This window comes from Plectrocnemia conspersa, unplaced genomic scaffold, assembly GCF_051122295.1.
Source record: "Plectrocnemia conspersa isolate PC_06_02 unplaced genomic scaffold, ASM5112229v1 ptg000008l, whole genome shotgun sequence".
Taxonomy (NCBI): Eukaryota; Metazoa; Arthropoda; class Insecta; order Trichoptera; family Polycentropodidae; genus Plectrocnemia; species Plectrocnemia conspersa.
In genome coordinates, this window is record NW_028277172.1 from 12,348,441 (window position 1) to 12,370,433 (window position 21,993).

The 21,993-nt window shown below is 30.6% G+C and overlaps 1 protein-coding gene across 1 annotated transcript in view; it reads right to left on the bottom strand.

Moving 5' to 3' along the window:
* Nucleotides 1-21,993, bottom strand: part of LOC148233025 (neural cell adhesion molecule 1-like) — a 602,564-nt gene that overhangs the window by 149,669 nt on the left and 430,902 nt on the right. Inside the window, exon 10 of the mRNA XM_088190284.1 lies at nucleotides 14,155-14,314. Coding sequence (XP_088046410.1) covers nucleotides 14,155-14,314 — 160 coding nt within the window. The remainder of the gene's footprint in view (nucleotides 1-14,154; nucleotides 14,315-21,993) is intronic.

A 21,993-nucleotide genomic window follows, 5' to 3' on the forward strand; every position in this document is an offset into this window, starting at 1 on the left:
ATTAAATTTATGTGCAAGATTTTTTTATACGTGAATGTACAAAAGATTTTGAATAAATAAAACTAAAAGTCAGATACATATTACAGCTTCATTTTAATTAAGCCATAAATATTACCGTGTATAACGTAAATATAAACATACAATTTTAGCTTAAGCATATTGTACACATATTTTTCTTAACAATTGAAAATAATCTCACAATAAAGAGTTTCCATTATTGCCAACATGCAGTTACTGACGACGTAAATTGAATATTATTTGTGAGAGCTCGGCTGCTAATGTTCCTATATCATACAGCTATACATATTTTTGCATTAAACTTTTACTATATCCCCCATATTTGTTAAATATAACTGTCACAGTTTTTTTTAAATGTAAGAAAGCATTAGCAATAAAATATCAACTGTCCTTATTCACAGGTATTTTAATTTTTTGAGTGGCGCATTCATACGCGTTTAGATTGTGTTTCGTCGAGCGTAATTTATGGATTTGGAGTTGGTTTATGGGTACCGTAGATCATTCTTATGTACAATAAGATTTATTGTCAAGTGTCACTTACACAATCCAAGTATATATAATCAATGCAGTGTTCCTTCCACGAGGATCTCGTTAACGCACGCTGACTTGAATGGGTCGCAATAAATCGGGACCGTGGTGTTCATGTCGCGCCGAGGCGACGTCAGTTTTAATTGTTTGTATCGTAGACTATTAAACGGCTGTGTTGGATATTTACTATATTATATGCTATGTATATATAGCAATACATGAGGCCGAAGGAAATAGCTAGAGGAAGAGATAATGAAGGAAACTGGAGCACGGAGGCTCCTCGACTCTGCGGATAAGCCGGGCCATGTCACGCGCTAGCCAGATAAGCAGGTCGCACCGAGCTCTGGCTTTTCATTTCACACTTCATATCCTATAGCCATAAAATGGAAACTATGGATGTTTAATTGTCGTTTGATACGATACACTCGATCGTTAAAATTTCAGCCGCACAGCAAAGAAATTTAACTTTTTTGGTAGTTGCGCCAAAAGTACTGAATTCTATTTATATGATCGACATAAATATTTGGTGAGCAGTTTATCACAAAAATAATTCACTAAAAAAATGCAAAACAAACCATTGTTACACGGTGATATATCAATCCAAACATTTATGAATGTACGTATATATAGAACGTGCGAGTGTTGCGCACTTTTCCCATATTATATAAACAAGCTCAAGAAAAAAATTGACACGCAAAAGGGCGCAAGGCAGATGTGAAGAATTCTTCATGTATTTTATCACCTCATGAAATATAACGTGAACTTTTCCGCTTTTGCGGAGTACGAGAGAGCCAAACGAAACACGGTTCCGGAAAAATCCGAGGGGAGCAGTGGCGAAACATTGAATTTTCGTCGTTTCTCGACAGGGAAATGGCGCGGGTAAAACCGTTAGTGCGGCGAGCCACTGAACATATACATACATATGTATATTGAATGGGTGTGCACCTATGTATAAAATACTCACACAAGTCTCGAGCCAGATGGCTTGCGCGCCATACCATCTCAATTGTGACTATTTATTTTTATACCGCCCTTACCTGCTTTACGTGTGCTTATTCAGAGCTCGTGGCGTCGTATTTATTCATGAAACACTTAACCGACCCTAAATAATTTAGCCCCATTACGTTTTCAATTATACAGCGGGAATAATGCATTTTTTTCGTTACAAATGAACCAAAACGACCTCGCCCGTCTGTGAAAAATGCGCGGAACGACAGAAAAGAAGCGAGACTATATTTTATAAATAAAATTCAAAAGAAAAATATCTATTATTCAAGTTTTAAATTTAACCGAATAAGTTTGTATTAAAAAAGCAACAATTATTTTATTTATTTAAATTAAATTAGATTATAGTAATCCACATGTTATACAAATATGTCACAATTAGGGATTCCAATCCCGGGATCCCGGATCCCGGGATCCCTGGATCCCGAACGATTTTCAATACCCGATGAGTCCCGGGATTATAAAACATAATCCCGAATTTTTTGGATTGATTGATTTATCAAGCACAATCGAATTATTATTGTCAAAATAGTTATATTTCGAGTACAAACTTGCGCAAGTTGCACGTGTCATCTGTGAATCTTTGAGGCTGTGAGTCTGAAGTGCTTTTTCAGCAGCAGGCTGCTTAGGAATCAAAATCAGATCAAGGCTAAATGATGAAACGCTTGATGCTTTGATGTTACTTCGTGAGTTGTATTCAAAATAATGTTTTCCATTAATTGTGTCTATGAATGTACATATGTACATACATTGTCAAAAGTTCATTTTTTATCTTCTCAAATAAATATATAAGACCTTCCCTTTTTTATTTTTATTATATTATTTTCTATTTTAAGCCCAAGACTAAAATTATATGTACTTTATACATTGTACGTTATAAAAAACAGATGTAAAAATATATCGTATTATTCATTTTAAATTATTTTTATCGATAAAATAACAGGAAAATTATCCCGGGACTGGTCCCGGGATCCCGGGATCGACTAATTGCAATACCGAAATCCCGGGATCAAAATTTTGGCCCGGGATTGGAATCCCTAGTCACAATGGTAAAAAAATAATACACTGTATTAGTACAATATATGAGTGTACAAAAAACAATGCTAAGCAATAATATATTTTAAGAGAAAGTAAAAAAGAAATATCTTATTATAAAGGTATATTTTTTCACGATTTTTTAGATATAAATTCTAAATTACAATAATAAAAACTAAATTCCAATTCCAATTTAGAATGATAAAAACTAAAGTTAAACGCATTTCTCATAGCAAAGCTGAGCATTTTGTTGTATTCCTTTAAAAAAAATGTACAACTGATCAACACGTTTAGTGTTAGTATAGAAATAAAAAAATCTGCAAGCAACACAACACTGCAGTTCGTAACAAATTATTTAATTTTCACTAATTTCAATGATTTATAACTGTAGGATATAAAATACAAAAAAAGTAGGCAAATATAAATCTGAACTACAGTATTATTAAACCATTGGATTAAATATAATATCTACGTGGATTAATTTACCCATTAAATTAAAGATCAGTAGAGCTTAGAGTAACCATTGATATAAGAAAATTGACAATGGTTAGTAATCTTTGACATTATGTCAAAAATTTAATTCTTTATTCACTTAAGTAGATATACTACTCTTACAGCTAATTAATTTAACTAAACCAACACCATGGCAGAAATAATATAAAAAGCTACTTTTCTGACAATCAACAAACTGGAAAGGCTTAGTAAATCAGGAGTTGTACTCTTACTATAATATAAGTGGTACAACAAGGCTCTATTTTGAAAATTCTTTTAAATAACAACTACTAAGAAGCTTAGACATATCCTGGGTTATTGGGGCGGAATTATTTAGCCAAAATTTTATTTTTTTAGATTAAATTAAGACCATCGTGGCCTAACAGGTTACCCCAATGCGCCACGATGGTCGAAAACAAATTTTAAATTTATAAAACAAAAAAAAAACGTATATATACATAAATAGAACAATACTTAAAAATAATAAACATAACAAAAAATTATAAAATATCAAAATTAAATGAAACAAACTGGATCAGCTCCTTGTAGCCAACATTAAACAGGTCAACATGTAATGCAAGCGTATTAAGGAGCCTTATGGCCACAGCTATAGGCGAGTCGGCAAGTGCGGATGTCCTAGCCCTAACTGCCATCAAAAGAGGTCTCGATCGTGATTCTCGAAAATGTTCCGGAACCCAAAACTGGAATTCCTCGAGAATAGCTGGATTGTCGACAGCACCTTTTAGTAGTTTGAAAAAATGTTTAGCGACATACAGCTTTCTGCGAGAATTCAGCGAATCATATCCCAACGCCCCTAAAAGAAAGGCGCTGGGATATAAGTACGGATAATAACCAAATGTCCTTTTGTAAAGGTATCTTAAATACCTTTTTTGAATTTTTTCCACTAAAAGGGAATATTTGGCTATTCGGGGATTCCAAATTATAGATCCCGATTCCAGAATGCTACGAACTAAGGTGTCATAGAGGATGCGAATAACTGACGGATCGTCAAAGTGAAAGGCATTCCTCATAACAAAGCCGAGCATCTTGGAAGATTTATCACAGACGTCGTGTATGTGTAGAGAGAACCTCCATTTGCTCTCGAAAGTGATTCCGAGATCTTTAATGGAAGTTTCTCTAGTCAAAATGTTACCACCGAGATGGTAGAAATAAGCTGATGGCGAACGGGATCAAGAAAATGACACAGTATGGCACTTTCCGACACTAAAGGGCAGATGGTTAACGGAAGCCCATCTCCACAGAGAGTCTAAATCACTTTGTAGAGAGAAGGAGTCCGCAACAGATCGAATGCATTTATATAATTTTAAATCATCTGCGTACAGAAGAAAACTTGAATTTTTAATTGCTGTATTTATGTCATTAATAAATAACACAAAAAGCAGAGGTCCCAGATTGGATCCTTGAGAAACCCCCGAAGGGGTAAAATATTCCTTTGACAATCGGCCACCATAGGTTACAAACTGTCTACGATTGCTTAGATAACTCGAAAATAACCGAGTTAAATTATCTGAGCAACCGAGGTTCGACAATTTTTTTAATAATAACGTATGACAAACTTTGTCAAATGCTTTCTCAAAATGTTGATTAAATTAACTTACTATTATACTATATTAATATAGCTTTTTTTAAATATACCTAAAACATGCATTTCCATGTATAATAACAAAAATGTATAGTAATAAATTATTAATTTGAATTCGTCATTCAAGCAGACCCTAATGTATGAATTCGAAGAAAGGTCCCATAATGAAACCTTTGATACGCGTAATTGATTCAATAAACCTAACTTAATATTATATTATTCGTTTGCGTTAAAGCATACGGTAATCATTCCCCAATTTATACGGTCAAAGTAGGTTATTTACCATAATGTAAAGTAATTTTGCCGGAACCATTGCACAGAAGCAATTACGCTGATGCCACCATAAGTACAAAAATCCATTAATTTCACGGCGCCTAATTTAATCCATAAAATAGTCAAAGTGGACGAAATATTTTTTAAAAAATAAATAAGAGCTTCAAGAAGTCACGATGAACTACATACCTAGTAGTAGATATTCGATCTAAATTTTTCGTGTGTCCCATTGAACTCTTTAAGGTTGCCGCATTTCGGACCTGTGACCTAGTAATTTCATTGAAAAGTTCGTGTCTGTTTGTTCTGAACAAACAAGAACGGATAATACGGGATATCCCCGTATCCATGAAAATGAAATGAGAGAGAATTCGCGTCTTTGTTTACATTGCTTTTATATGGAACCTTTGTCATTGTCATCATATCGAGTAGTATATTATGTACGAATATTTGAATAAATCATTACAATGTGAGGCAAAAAGAACTTTGATACTCTTATAAAAAACCACAAAATGTATTTGTTCCTTGACGTCGAAAAAGCGCTCGATATTTTGTGGCAAGACTTGAATATATTAATTATTTTATTATGAGTCACACGTTTCTGAGAACCCCCTTTTTATCAGAAGCCAGGATGACAACGGCGGGGAGTAGATATTGAGTCATCAAATCAAAAAAAAAAAGAGGACAGCGCACTTTATTTTGGTCTGACATCGTGGTTTTTAACCCTTGGCTTGTCGGGCCCTATAAAGGCCTATCAACAGTCCAGAACAGCAGGGGTTGCCATTAGCTAAGCTTTAGCCGGTCGCCCTTGCCATTTAAAGAATCCATTTTTTGACTTGAAGTCGAGCTTTCATTATAGGATGAAGCTTAACTTTATGGCACCCTCAGGAGAGAAGCCATCATCGAAGCTCCTTGAAAATGCAGAGCTGCATCCACAGAGCAAGGTTTCCTTAGAGGGTCAGCCTCCCTTTGCCTTTCTGAGAACGACGACATGAGAGCACTGATTATGTCTAACCTTTTTTTACATCTTTTCTCAATATCTTGATTATACAATATAATCTCAATATTTTAATTTCAAATAATATGGACTTCATATTCTAAATGTAATTGTCTCGTATATAAAAAAGGCAAATAAATCAAAGTTTTTTTTAACATTTTGTAAGAGCAGGTTTGATTGCTTATATGCAAAGCTTAGTCCAGATAAGTAAAATAAGATGATTACTAGCAATGTTTGTATTTTTTAAACTTTTATTTTGATCACTAAAGTGATAATATGACTGGGTAAAAATATAATAAGAAAAAAAGTAGAACTAAAAAGTCAGTTCCAAAAAAAATCACAGTAATCAGATCAGCAAAAAAATATTTAAGTAAATTGCAGACAACTAAAGTGGTGGTCATATGTATATTGCTATCACTATGCTATTAATATATGTATGTATAATATATGGTTTTTGGCTTAATATTTATAAAGTAGGTTTATTAGTATTTGTACAATATATATATACTTTTAAAATTGGCTACTTTATTTTGTGAACCTTGCAAATAAATACAAGTATAATAGTATGAATTCGAATTCGATTCGGTTCTTTTGTATTCTTACGTTTATTAAGCCGGCATTGCGGACTGTGCAATGGTGGAAGGTTCTTAAGGGCGGCTGCGAAATTTTCCATCATAAATATTGATGAAAACTTTTTCTTTAGAGCATTTTCGGCTTTTCTTCGAAGGCGAGCGGGAGCAAAAGAGAGAGAGAGAGAGAGCCGTCTACGACAGCATTCAGGAAATCCTTTTTCGGAATTCCTTCCGAAAACAATTTGTGGGCCATTGTTGTTTGTGCGCGACGCGCCGGCATTTCAACAACGGCCCTACCACTTTACACCCGGCATACAAAAACACATCTGAGAAGAGAGAGGGATGCTCGACGATAAAATATTTAGACTCGTTAGCGAATTGGATTCGTTTAATTAAAACGCCAAGGTTGTGTTTTGTTGCGATTATGTGCGCTATTGTTCTGCGAGAAATCTGGGGCGAGCTTTTACGACTCGAATGGATCATCGCCGCAGCCAGAGGGTTTTCGCCACTTCGACAAGACTTTACTGCCAGAAAGGAGCCCATAGTACTTTTATGACTGTGAATCCGACATATTTTCGGATCTTATTGCTGTTTCGCTGAGTTTAAATATTCAATAAAAATGCCGTTTCGAGTCATGGTGTAACGCTAAAGATTATGTCTTACATAAACGATATTGAATTATTGACATCGTTTTGTATTATTTTCATTAGGGTCAATTTATATTTAAAACGATTTCTGTGAAATGTAATAATATGTTTAACCAGTATATTATATTAAATTATGACTTGAAAACAATAATTCCAGTGAAAAACATTATTAGGAGAGAGTGGCTTAAGATGCTAAAATAGAAACAATATTAATAATAACACGCGTTTATTATCTAACAATACATTAAAATGATATTTGAGTAATAACGCAAGTAGTATAATTAATTCAATACATTAAAAAATAGCTAAATGATAAAACGCCTAAGTAAAATATAATAAATTTAGAATAAAAATGTGTAATTTATTTTAATCCAAATATTTGTTATTAATATCGTATTAAATATTATTTTTACCAAATAATTATATTTGCTATTTTATATCTAGAGAATGAGCTTATTATATTTTAATTTTACTCTACAGATAACCAATATTTTTAACAACTATAGAAATGTCAGATTCTTTCCATAATTTGATGTTTTGTTTATCAATAGCTCTAACTGTATTTATATTGAGGTTATATTCGGAATAAGTAGAAGTATCTTTACACTTCCATTATAGTTACAGGAAAGATATCAAATGCATTATTAACTAACAAACAAAAATAAATGTCTTTTACCTCTTGTATACAATGATCTTCAAAGATATCTTTATTTATCCATGTTTTTTTAATTTATTCTCCACATAATAGATAGAAGAGTTTTGTAAATATATGATAAATAAGTTGTTTGTGTATAATGAGTCATGCATGTATTGTTACACTTAGTATAATGTAAATTTTGAATATAAAACAACTAAGCCTCAATGAAATACATTCAAGATTAGCTATATAAACAAAAACATGAACGCCTATAGGGATACATTAAACATACACCCTTTTTATATTACATAAACGTTTCTATGTGCGTCGCTAAGCATAAAACATTCTTTGTCGTGTTTAAAAGCTAATAGATAAAACGTTCTCGTGCAAAACGGATTTCGGTCGGATGTAAAGGGAAGATGAGAGTGCGATAGGAGCCGGAGAAGATGCCAGGATAGTGTCTGGTGGGATTTGGCGGTGATAAAGAATCTTGAGCAATGGCTTCTGAGACGATAGTTGGCTTCGGTTGGGCAAGGGCCCTAACGTTTGACGATCGGCCCTTATCTCTCGAGGGTCGTATTAAAGCGTTAATAGAAAAAAATATGCCGCTATGAATATAGGCAGATATTTACACAATACCAGATGCGTAAAATATCATTCGGAAAATCTAAAATTACGATTTAAGGAAGACGCAATATATACGTAATGATTGCCTGATTTTTATAATTGAAATAATACGTAAAGGTATGATTTGAAAATTAATTCATCGTTATCAAGAGAAAAGTTTACAAAGCCCTCCTGTCAGATGGTTAAGCTTCATATTTTTGTGCAACCTTGGCTTATGCGAGACCGAAGCACAGGCTTAATCCAGACTGACTAAATCAGGGGTAGGAAACCATTTCAGTCTCGCGCGCTACATTCGACTTTTAGTTTTATTCAGTAAACCACATTTTTAGATATTTATTATCAGAAAGTTTTTGCCATTTAGATAAAATAACTTGATTTATATGTAAAAGTAAACTCTGATTTTACCTGTATCATTATATATATTCCAATGAGGTTTTATTTTTAAATAGCCTCAATATCTAAAAATAAAACCAAAAAATAATATTTTTCATTATATATTAAAAAAAATTATACGAGTGTATTGATTAATAGATTAATAAGGTTTTTCAACTACTCTGCGTTTTTATCTTAACATATCTATAAAAAATATTCGGAAAATACATAAGCATGGAAAGTGAAAATAATGTTTCTAACCGATTATATATTAATTTTGATATAAAGATAGGTATATCTAATAATTTTTACATTTGTGTCAAGGTAGCAATAAAAAATCTTTAATGTATTCTTTAAGCAAACTTGTAATAAAAATAAATTATTATTATGAAAAAATGTTTTAGCTTTAGGCATATTGTATGTTTTTTTATTCGAAAGGAAAATAATTATTTACATTATATATTGAAAAAATATTCTGAATTTATTGCCTATTATAATAATACGTTTTATAACTACTAATGGAATATTTGTAGGAAACAAATAAAAAAGATGTTTTTACACGGTTTTATGTTAATTATTGATGTATTTGTATTTATATTCAATTTTACATTTGTGTCTTATAGTAACTATGTAAGAGAACAAACTCACTAATGAAAATAAAAGTCAAGTACAAGTTTAAGGTATATTCAATAGTTTTTGAATCGAAAGAGAAATCAATTTTTTAATTAAATATTAAAAATTTAGTAGTAAGTTTAATTGATTTTTAGAGTCAAAAACATCTTTGAGCTTTTAAATGTGTGCTTAAATTTCTGTATTATTCAGTTTCAAGTTCAAATTTCATTCAATGAACTGTTTTTATGTACAAAATATGATACACCGTTATATACCTACTAACACTAAAAGTTTCACTGATAGATTACTGTATGAAAACATATTTAAAATCTTTTATAACATAGAGAGAGGCACAAAATCAATATTATAACGTGAATTGTATTTAATTCACCTAATTATTAATATTAAGATATAAATGTGATTTAGTAGCTAATATTTAAAAAGTATTTTATTGCGTGTGATTCTTCGATTAATAAAACCTAATTAAGTCACTAGCACTTATCTTTTATCCAGTCATTAAATTGAATAATTTTATCACTGGGTGTTGGTTATATTATATTAAAAATATTCAGCAAAGCTTTGGTTGCCCACTCCTGGGTTAGATATTAAATTTTATCAAATGGCCCCACTTCCTAGCAGGACGTTCGAAAGAATGAGACGACGCGCTTCTAGTCTCTCATTTAATCCTGGCGCACAATGGCGAGATAATTCATAGCCGGGGCCTTACCTTTATTTAACAATATTAAATACAGCCGTCAATTGTTCCGCGTCGCAGAATTGCGAAACTCCATAATAATTTAACAAACCGACCCATTTATTCCGGCTTCACCGGCAGACGGGGATACAATGGGGGCCCGCACCGGGAAATCTTGGCCCGGGGAAAAGAACAAAATGTTTGCCGGGAGCCCTCGTCGGCGATATATTATTATCACAGGGACCTTCCCGCCAACCGACCCGACCGACGAATGCTTTTTCGGCCTAGTCTCCCTATATCTTATGTATAGTTCAACCGGAAGACGGAGGCTCAGACAAATCGATGTATTATACGATTTAATTAAAACTCGAAGCGTTTTATCCGTCGCGTCGGTCGAAAGGTGGAAAGATGTATAATTGTTCGAGAGACGCGCTGTGAGATATTGTCAGTGCCCTAATTTTGCAATTAAGATGGTGCTGATTTATTTACAGATAATTATTAAAACGTTAAACGAGAAAGAGAGGGCGTTTAACTCTTCCGCCCTAAGAGAAGAAGAGAGTATCAGTTTGCGGTGAAAATTTATTGTATTTAGATTTTTTTTTTAAGGGATTTCATTTTAGCAAAATTTGATGGCAACTTATTATGTATTATACTCTGATCATAATATTTATATATGATATTTTTTATATATTTATATGATATTTAAAAAAAAAGATTGAGAGAGAGAGAAAGAGAGTTCAAGCAAAATATAGTGCCAAAATATTTATATGTATGTAGTATATTCATAGAAAAACAAATTTTGATGTACTTTCAATATCCAAATATTAAAGTGTTTTTAATAGCTAGTTAAATAATTGTGTATTATTTAATTATCTGTAATGCTTCTTGCTACTAATTCTTGTTGATATCCTGGAACTATTAATATTTGTCAAATATTAGTAGTTTAAAGTATACAAAAATTATTTATTCAATTGAAATTAATACTATCGTGATCTATTAGTTTACCCCAATGCATCACAATGATAAAATACACAAGTAAGATAAAAAATAGCATACATTAAAATAGTAATAAAGTGTAAGTTTAGAGATACGATAATAAAAGTTTGGTGGTACTGAAAAGCAAACTTTTAACTTAAGTAGGAGTGATTTGAAAAAATGATAATCCATATAAATAATATTTGATTAATGAAGTAGGCTTATTCGTTTGCGTATACTCGTTGAATTTACTCGTTAAAACACCGTACTTTCCCTTTTCGAAGTAGGCTATAAATCTAATTATTTATTTATATAATTTCATAATCATCGGGCCGTTGCGTAAACGAGTTCAAGTAAAAGGTCTAGGTTTGGACCCTTCATATTTTTCGCTCCGCGTAAAAGTAAAGCACGGAGCAATTTAATAATCACATTAAAAGCCGAACGGAAAATATGATTTTCAAGCAAATTAGCGACGAGAGTTTATTTGCCGAGGACGAAATTAAAATTAAAAAAAAGAAAAATATATATATATATAAATATATGAAATAAGGCAAAAAAGAAAGTCGACGGACCCTTCGGTCGGACACTCATTATCACGCCACATGCAAATTGAGTTTCTTAATTGCTTTTCGTCCGTTTTCGCCCCAGTTTGTCTTTTGCCGGGACAAGATGGGAAATGGAAGGGAGAATAAAAGGAAAAAAGAAATGATGAGAGAAAGAGAAAGAGAGGGCGTGGGAGGAAAAAATCGTTTTTAGTAGATATAGCACACTCATCGCTTATTATTTAGACGTATGAACATATATATTAAATATATTAATTAAATGTGGCAAAATTAGACGATGTAATTGAGTTACGACTGAGCGTGAAATATCACAATTCTGATTCAGAGAAGTAAGAATTTTAATTAGGTATTTATATAATACAAATATTATGGCATTTGCATATTCCACTATCAATTCATTTTTATTAAAACTAATACATTAACTACTAATAACTAGAATATATTTATTTAATAATTTTAGATAAGATTTTAGAGACAAAAAAAAAAAAAATTACTTTTAGCACCAACAGTAAACTAATTTTATTTAAGATCGAATAACATATTAAAACTTATTAAAAACTTTTTAAAATATAGAAACGATTAAATTATATTTAAATCATTATATACAAAAAAATCTAGCAATGCATTAACATTTTTTTTTCAATTCAACCAAAAATTATTTTAAATATTTAAGGATCGACCATAGCTTTAGTAATAAATACTAATTAGGTCATTTATTTTTTTAAGCAAATAAAACCATAGACACTTCCTATGTGTATTTAATATTATTTTATTCTTGGAATTTACAGTGTTAAAGAGGAGAAAATTAAACGTAAAACGTATTTCAGAAAATTTGAAAAACATAAATCTGGAATTGCGACAAATATCCATATACATATGGTTACATATATGATTTTTTTTAATAATATACCTATTTAACTATTAAAAAATGATTGAATTATATTTTATTTTTATTGATTTTTATATGGAGTTTATTTCGGAGGATTTCCGGCTATCGTGCCGTCTCGTGTTCATTACTTTATTATTAGAAATGCTTACAGCGATTAAATATTAAAATTAAGAAAATAAGCAGCTTATTGGTTAAATATATTTTTAACAAAAGTTCAACTATTTTGCCAATAAAAACTATAATCGAAGTTGCATCTAAAATATAAATGAATAATGGAAAAGATTTATTAGAACCTTTTTCTCTGATCAAAATAGCTCAGAATCAGATAATTAAATAAATATTGAAGAGAATACTAATTTTATTATTATGACGTTGACAATCAAAGAAAAATTCAACAAACAACTTACAAATCACTAGAATATTTTTCCAGTAATAAATAATAAACGTTGTCGACAAAATAAATATAAAATTTTGTAATTAACTGGAGAAAGGATTGAAAATATAAGTCTTCTATATACATTTGCTAATATTAAAGCCAATATTAACATAAAGCGGGCAAGTATTTTCGACAGGAAAAATATTTACTACTAATATTAGGAATAGACTTTTTGAGTCGTCCCCAAATGTCTAGGTCTTCCTATAAAAGTATTTTTTTCAAAATAAAATGTGTTTTAATTTTTATGATATATTTTTTAATTGCGTTTCTTGTAGTGTAAATATAGCAAAAAAAACTTTTAATTTTTTTAATAAATCAATATGATTTTTGTACATACGTATATGTAATACAAATATTTATCAAAAATATTTTTTGCTATGATTTTACCGATAAACAAAAAAAAGTCTCGATTTAATAACACAAATAAAAGTAAGATAAAATAATTTGAAATCCTAAAATTTCTTGGGACTTAAATTTGTTTTATTCGCTTAAGTATTACTAAGTTAAATATACGTTTAAGCATTTAAATATATTAATTAATAAAAAGAAAATATAAATAAATAAACTATTTTTAGGTTTATAATATTATTTACCAAACAAAAAAAAATGTCTTTAAATTGTACAAAATTTTAAATTTAACAAGTATGTTAAAAGATTTATCTTGAAGATAGGTTAAGATATCTGAGCTTAGATTATAAAATTAATTAAAATATATTTTAAATAATTTATTAACCCATTTATATATAAAAATCCATATACGGTACCTTAAAATTAACCAATGATTTCATTAAACATTATACGAAATATAATCGAGTGGGAGAGAGAGAGAGATCTGTGAATTTCGCCCGCGAACAAGACAGGGTTTGGGTCGGCGCGGTGTTCTCGCGACAAAGGGGGCGTAAAACATCTAGTCGGGACACATTATGCTCGTATAATGAAGAACGAGGGTGTCTTGTTTGATCAACGTCACTCACTCGAATCTTAACCAGACTATGCGAGATTTTCATCTATCAATAACGCGAGAAGAGATGGATCCTCGTATACATGACAGATTTCTGAGTGATCACCGGAAAGGTCGAATTAATCACGAGACGAGAGTATATATTGTAAATGTGTGTATGTAGGTGTTTCGTGTGTGAGTTTTATATACATAATATGAAATGTTAGTTGGAAAAAACTCACATTGTACTCTGAGCTTGACTGGTAGACTGGAAGTTTCCCCTCGGGCGTTCGCCGCTCTGCACGTGTAAGCTCCGGCATCCTGTCTCGCAACCCTTTGGAGTACGAGAGATTTTGTGCTCAAGATGACTCCGGATGTCATGTTTTGGACCACTTGCTTGTTCTGTTGACAATAAACAAAATAAATGTTGTTATATTGCGAATGATTCATGGGGTACGGTTATTTTTTTTTATATTAAAGTGCTTGTATCTGTTCATACTGTGAAAAATGTTAAGATAATAAACAATACTATGGTAATAAAAATCGCAGAATAAAATAAATTATAATAGCACTTTAATTAAAAATAGTCTTGGTCATAGTGGTTTAGAATGATAATTATTTACTTACTATTATTAATATATACTAAACATTGCATAGATGTACATAAACTGTAATTTAAGCGAATTTGATTATTTATATCTAAAAAATCCAATTAGGTTTATTATGATTAAACGAAATAATTATTTATTTAATGCTGTCCTAAAAGTAAATACGGCACTGTATCATCCCATAAGTACGCCGAAAAAAGAGAAAATATATTGATAAAACAATTAAAAGCATCCGACGAAGACAATCCTGTTGTATTTGCAGAACTTACGTAATTGCAAAGAATACAGAGCCAGAGAATAAAAACTAACGTCTTGAAGTTCTTGAGATAATGGATTAAAATGAAACTGTGTTAACAAATGTATTCAAAATACTTAGAAAGTCTCATCCCTCGAGATTTATCAATTGACGCTTTAGAAACTACGCCGAAGCTATAAAAAATCGCATTCCATAAGACTAACCGTTCTTTCCATAGAAAAGTTGTTATTCGAACTACACTTCCTATCACTCCCGAATGGCTTTCTCTAAAGAAGCGATAGAAAAAAATAATATGTTCCTTTCTTTGGTTATGAAAAAGACAAGCCAGTACCACTGCAAATAAATAAATCATTATCTTTGCGTATTAAAGTAACAAATACAAATCCGTAATACAAACTTCACAAAAATTTGCGACACACACCTTTTTTGAGATGAGCGTTAAACGACAATTAAGAGTGGGCCTTTCCAATATTTTGTTTCGTTCAACGAACAAATTCTGCGAATTTCGGTCATAGTAGACACACCGATAAATATTTTATTGACAAGTGTTTTTGAAGGCGTAAAATCATTTTTTTTTGTCTGGCATTTGGTAGCAAAATAAAGGAACACAAAGAACCATAAATTTTGGAGTGAACAGCCACCTATGTTGTTCAAGTTTATAAATTGCTTCATTGTAAAAAAAATCATTCAAGATAAAATGAACGAATATTTGATAAATTATTCGAATATTCATATAGTTAAAAATTGGACGAATAATTCAAATATTTGATTTAGGACCATAGTAAAGACTAGCAAAGGCAGTGAAACAGGTCATAGATTTTAATATACGAATTTTTCAATTCAAAAGTATTTAGTACCATACACGTTATACACCCTGGGGCTAAACCCTCTTACCGAGATACAGTACATACACACCAGGAACTGTAAGAAATCGAATAACACCTACCCAATAAATATGTATTGCATGCCGAGTCACTTACTAACCGCTAAAATACATATTTTAAGCTGATTATTTAAATAACTACGAAAGAAGAAAAGAAGCTAAGTCCAGAAGAGTATTAGTGGTATGTTTTAAATGATGGAGATTTTCAAATAACTAATAAAAATACAAAAAGTTTGATGATAAGTAGTGAAGAAAATTAAGTTGCAATTATTATATTTATATGTTTTAAATTATTCGTTAAAATAGAAGATAAAGTTTTTATTTTTTTATTAATATTATAATATAAAGCACGTATAACAGTGCCCCATTATTTATACATTAGACTTTATTTATATTTAAAAAAAATAGTGATTTCAATATGTGATTCATTATTAGGAAAACAAAATTAAAAAAATTCATAATATTTATTTTTTATATAATAATATATCAAGAGATTAAGCTTTTTCTGGAGCATTTCTACTTAAAACGTTGAGTTCTTTATTTATGCATTTTGACCCTAATCCTAAGCAAACCATTGGTATTGTCACTACATTCGCCATTTTTATTACACTCTTTACATTGGCAAGGTACGCACATACGCACACATACACAATCCGCATTCTTGGGCCGTTTTTTTATCGCGACCCCTTTTATAGTATCGTATCAAAATTTTGGCGGACCAGGACGTGCGTGCGTGTTTTATACATTCGAGAACGATCCCGGTCCTGGGCCGAGGCAATATAGCGTTATGAATTCGCATAAAAATACTTACAAAGAGTCTCCGGACATAAAGGATACGAATGAGATCCCTCAGCCGCCCAGGTAATTCCAAGCTTTGGCCTCCTCTCTCCATCTCCATTCCAAGTTCCGAACTCGGGCGGGTATCCTTATCGCCGCATCTTGGCAAAACATCGCCATACTCCACCGCCGACAAAGAATTCCACTTTTTAATATTCTGTATATGCGGTACGTGTATGAAGGGCGCAAGAAGAGAAAAAGAGACCTCATCATATTTTGCATTAAACTTTTTTAAAAAGCCTCTTTATGTAGGGACTAAGTCACTTTCGTACGTTACGCTGAGCGCACGCGTAACAATAAGGGCTTTAAATATTGGCTTTTGAGTATTTAACCTATTTATTTGTAGATACAAAACTGATATTAGTACGAATTTACAAATACAGTGAAGTTATAATTGACTACTTTAAATGTGTTTATATAAGATTCCAAAAACGAAGTCTTAGTTTTTTAATCGTAAAACACGTCTAATATAAACTGCAGCAAGTAAGCTGCAAAAAACTTACTGACAAAATATAAGTCGAATTGATTGGTCTCTAAAATTAAAATAGAATGTCAGCTTAATTGTATATGAAAAAAATTTATTCATAGAAAAAACTATGCATACATTCTCTTTTGACAAACACATGTATTTTGGTAACACGAAACCATTAGTTTTACTGATATTTATGACATATTTACATGTTTTTTTTATACCAAAAAAATACAAAATTCAATCATATTATTATATTAATACGTTGCGTAATTGTTATATTATGAAAAGAAAATAACAAACCATAATAGAATAACATCTAACAAGTGTTAAATGATATACACTTTGGTATATTTAACATATGTATAAATCATATATATAATATTTAAAATAAAAATCAATTCATAAAGCATATGTATGAATTCGCTTACAAAATTTACACCGACTCAAACCAGATATTTCAGAATTAGGTGAAATTTTCTTAGATACAGTTTTTGTCATTGTAAAGTTACTTTAGTTATATCAAATTTGTTTTATTTAAAATAAATCGTTTTTACGTTCACTTTTAAAATTGGCAATTTTATGTGAAACAACCTAATGTATATATACATATACACGAAGAAATTTAATTAAAGAGGGTTAGTCCCCCGTGGGATGAAAACTTCGAATATTAGCGAGAAAGAAAAAAGTTTTCCTCTTTGAATAGCTGAAAAATGGGCAGTGCGAGCGGTCCATTATTTCGCGAAATGAGAACCTGAAGGTAATTTCGAACAGATAAAAAAGATTTAAGATCCATCTCTAATTGATTGTGATTAATTAAAGAGCGGTTTAAGAGTCGCCATTATTTATCTTCAAGGAGTAATAAATAACTTTTTTTTTATTTTTTCCGATGCAGCGCCAAACTTGTCATAATGGAGCGATATATATACATATATAGTATATAAATAATTGCCGGTTTTGATTTATGAACGGCATAGATTCTATTAGAGCGAATCAAAAATGGAGAATCACTTTGCTTAATAGTGTTTCTATTATGCTTTATACAGCACAATGGGATAAGATCTACGGCGAGCGTTGGGGAGAATAAAGAGGTTCAGACAAATTCACAATCAATGTGCTCCATACATCGGCATCAATCATAATATAATGTGCAAAGGGAGAAAATCAAAGGAGGGCTTTTGTGAAAGATTTTCCCTTAATAATGAGAGAGAAGCAATCAATTCAATTAACCACGTATTTATTTTGCCATGGGTTTTATATTGGGATAAAGATAAGGGTTTCCATCTGCGCTTTTTGTTCTTTACTTTTATATATTTGGAAACAATACATATAACAAACAGTTTTGCCACCAATATTATACATTATTACCCAAAGCTTAATTCAGTAATTAAAATTGCGTCTAGCTAGATCAAAATCAAATAAAAAATTCTTGTTTAGAAACCGAACAAAAATCTAAATCAAAATACGCATTTTTTATAAATTTACAATTTCAGCATCTATTTGCATTTTCTATTCAAATCTACTGTGAAAAAAATACAATTTAAAACGATTTTTTGTGTTTGATTTGTTAAATTGTCTTTTTACATAGGTGCTGCTTAATACAAATAAATCCCTAAGTATATTATCTATCATTAAAAAGACGCATTTAGAGAATTCAGTTGGTTACTTTTATTGAAATTTGCCTTTTAGCATGACATCACATTGCAGATTAATCACTTCTACTTAAAGGTGAAGTAAAATCTTTTAATTGTACATTCAGATGGATTTTTTAAAATCTAAATGTATTCTGCACTTGCATTAGTATTCGAAAAACGATGCTAGTACTGCAGGTCAAGTTTAGAAATTATACCCGTCGTTTTTTTGTGAGAATAGAGATAATATATATTTTTAATTTTTTGTACCAAATGAAATACCAAAAGCAGATAGACATAAATGGTTTCTCAACTGTCGTCAAAATTACTTTACCACAGTGTAAGTTTCATGTAAGTGTATAAGCACTGCTTTTCATTGTAGTTCAAAGTTAAATTCGTTAATGAATTCAATGACATATTTAGCAAAGGCTAAATCCCGAGCCATTTAATATTCAATAATAGTAGCTAAGGGCGTGTTTTTTAGTTGAGATATGTTTCAATCGCTCTTCTGAGCTCAAAAAATTTTAATCAAAAATTATTATGATTGAGTCATCAAAATGCTGTATGGTAGAGCAAGTTAAGATATTTGGCTTTCAATTTTGAAAAAATGTTAAGAAACGCCGTTTAAGTTAATTGCTGACACAACTGGTTCAATAAAATGATAGATTAAGATATATTCCACAAAATTATTGCTGGTAAATAATACAATGAATAATCAGGATATTGGAATATATTGCATTTTCACAAGGCAAATGTTTTAAACTAAGCACATATTTTAGTCGATTTCATTTCAGATTGTACATTTATGTGTAGAAAATATACATATATAGAAAATAATATATTTAGTAAAAAATGTTTATTTAAATGTTTTCGTCTGTAGTAGTTTTATGCAGACTATTAGTAAAAGCTTATTATCTAGTCACTTTAAAAAGCATTGAATACCTAAATAAACAGGAGCGACTAAGCTGTATTTGTAAGGGCAGTGGTTTCTAAAATGTTCGATGCGTCAGTTATAGTGCATATTTTATAATTTTGAAGAGTTTGAAAATGTAAGATTTATCCTTTATATGTAGGTTGCAAGAATTTCGTTTCAACCGAAAATTCAAAAGCCAGTTTCGGTCGGTAGCAATTTACGCATTATATTTTTACATTAGTTTCATTAAAAAATGAGGTAAAAAATCGTATTAGATCATCTGTTTTTAAAAATAATATCATTAAACGTTACATATGCGTAATTGGACACAATTTACTCGGTGGTTTTAGCACGCAAGAGCAATTTAGTTTGCCGCAGTCGCGGTGGCTGTCAGAGATTAAGCAGGTTAGGGATTCGAACCACTCTTGGTAGCATATCGAGTCGACGTGGCGAAATATTGTTGCTTTTCCATTGGATGCGCTCATTTCCCCCGCGGTGCGCTAATTAAAAACACCACTTCTGGGAAATAACCCCTGGGTTTCGCTCTGAGCTCCGAGTGTTGTTACGACGAAATAAAAATTAACCTGCCACCTGAACGGAGTATAAAGCGGCATTAATTAAAACGTTACCGCGCTCGGACCAAGGATCAATAGGTTTTATATGTGAAGCGTCCTTGCGGACACCAAAGAAAGTATCAATTGCACCAAAGTTAAAGCGGATTAGTCCAGTAAGTGATATCTAATACATATAATAATTTTATAAGTATATCTATATGCTTGTCTCTCTCAAGTATAATACTTGAGATAGACAAGCATATAGATACATATATCAAAAGTTGTAAAACATTAAAAATATTCGTACAAATAAATTTTTACCAAAAAAATGTCTAGCCAAATTTCTAGATGTTCAATATTTTTAAAAATAAATACTAAGTAAAACATTTTATTTTAAAGCAAATGGCTTATTAAGTTTCTGAGAAATTTAAATTTACCAAAAACTGCGATGAAAAGCAGATCTTCCAAAAGATTCTCACTATCACAATATTAAGGTGAAAATGTGTTTATTTTAGAATCCTATTGATTTTTAATAATTATATTTAATTATTTGCTTGAAGCAGCCTAAATATATAATTTTCTCAGTCTTATTCAATATATAAATAAAATAAATAAAAATGCTTTTTGTAATAATTTTTATTAAAGTATGCTAATAAAATAGTATGAACTATGAAGTATGCTAATAAAATAGTATGAACAACAAAATAATATGAAGCCTAAATTTTAAAGGATATTATATAATTAGAAACAAAACGCAGGTAAAATTGTGTACGAAGACTAATGTAATTACGTAAGCAATTTATTAGGCTACCGTATCGCATCGAGTTAAATTATAAATTCATATACACCGTACTTGAATACCAAAACAAATATGTTGCCTAATATTTGTTACGCCAAATATGTTGTCTTATTGTAACAGATATATCTGTTCAATACATGTAATAACATTAGCATATACTGTGGTTCAATTTATAGCTTTTGTGTGATTGTTATTGTAAAATAATATAATTAATATGTGCAAATATCTAATTAGAATATTTTTTTTAGACAATATATACTCATTTCATATAATAAGAAAAGTGATAAGAATTAAATTATAAATAAGAATATAATTTTAATATTTAGTAGGCCCAACCGTAGATATAATTACAACTGCAACCTTTTTTTGGCATACTGTCAACTAGTGATTTGCAGGAGACAATTTTATTGATTCGTTTTTGGGACCCCTGATTTAAAAAAAAAATTAATTATTATATACTGTGGATGCTTGTATTTTTCGTATCGATTTATTCACCGATATATGAAAGTCATAGTGTGGGTAAAAGCGATAGTAAACATTGACTTAAAAATTGTTTTCAATTAATACACAAATATTGGAATTAATTATTGCATTAAAATTTTAAGTAAGACAAATAATACTATAATATAGTTGGTATATGGAAGTTAATAAATATTCGTCAAAAAATTAAATATTACGTCGCCGAATGCGACACTGTGAAATACGATTTCACTGTCAAAATTTCGACCTCTAGTTATTATTCAAGTGTTCTGAAACATTAAACGAAGCAATCTCTTTGTGCCATATACGCGAAAAGCGTTACAAATGATTATTTTAAAAATTAATCACAGTTATAATTTTGGGATACACGACGTCGGTTGCCATAAGACGAAATAAGCGCTGATGTATTGCCATAATATAATGACCACTTACTTTTATTACGTGGAAGATGAAAAAATCCCTCGAATTATGTATACAGTTCGCAAAATATTATATACACAAGGGCCGTTCAAAAAGTACCTGAACTTTTATTTTTTAATATATCGGAGAAGATAAATATACGCTTATTTTTGTTTTGCGTCTTACAGGTATTAATCAAGACTTAAAAATATCTTTAGTCAAATATTTAAAATAAATTTTATCGCATAAAAA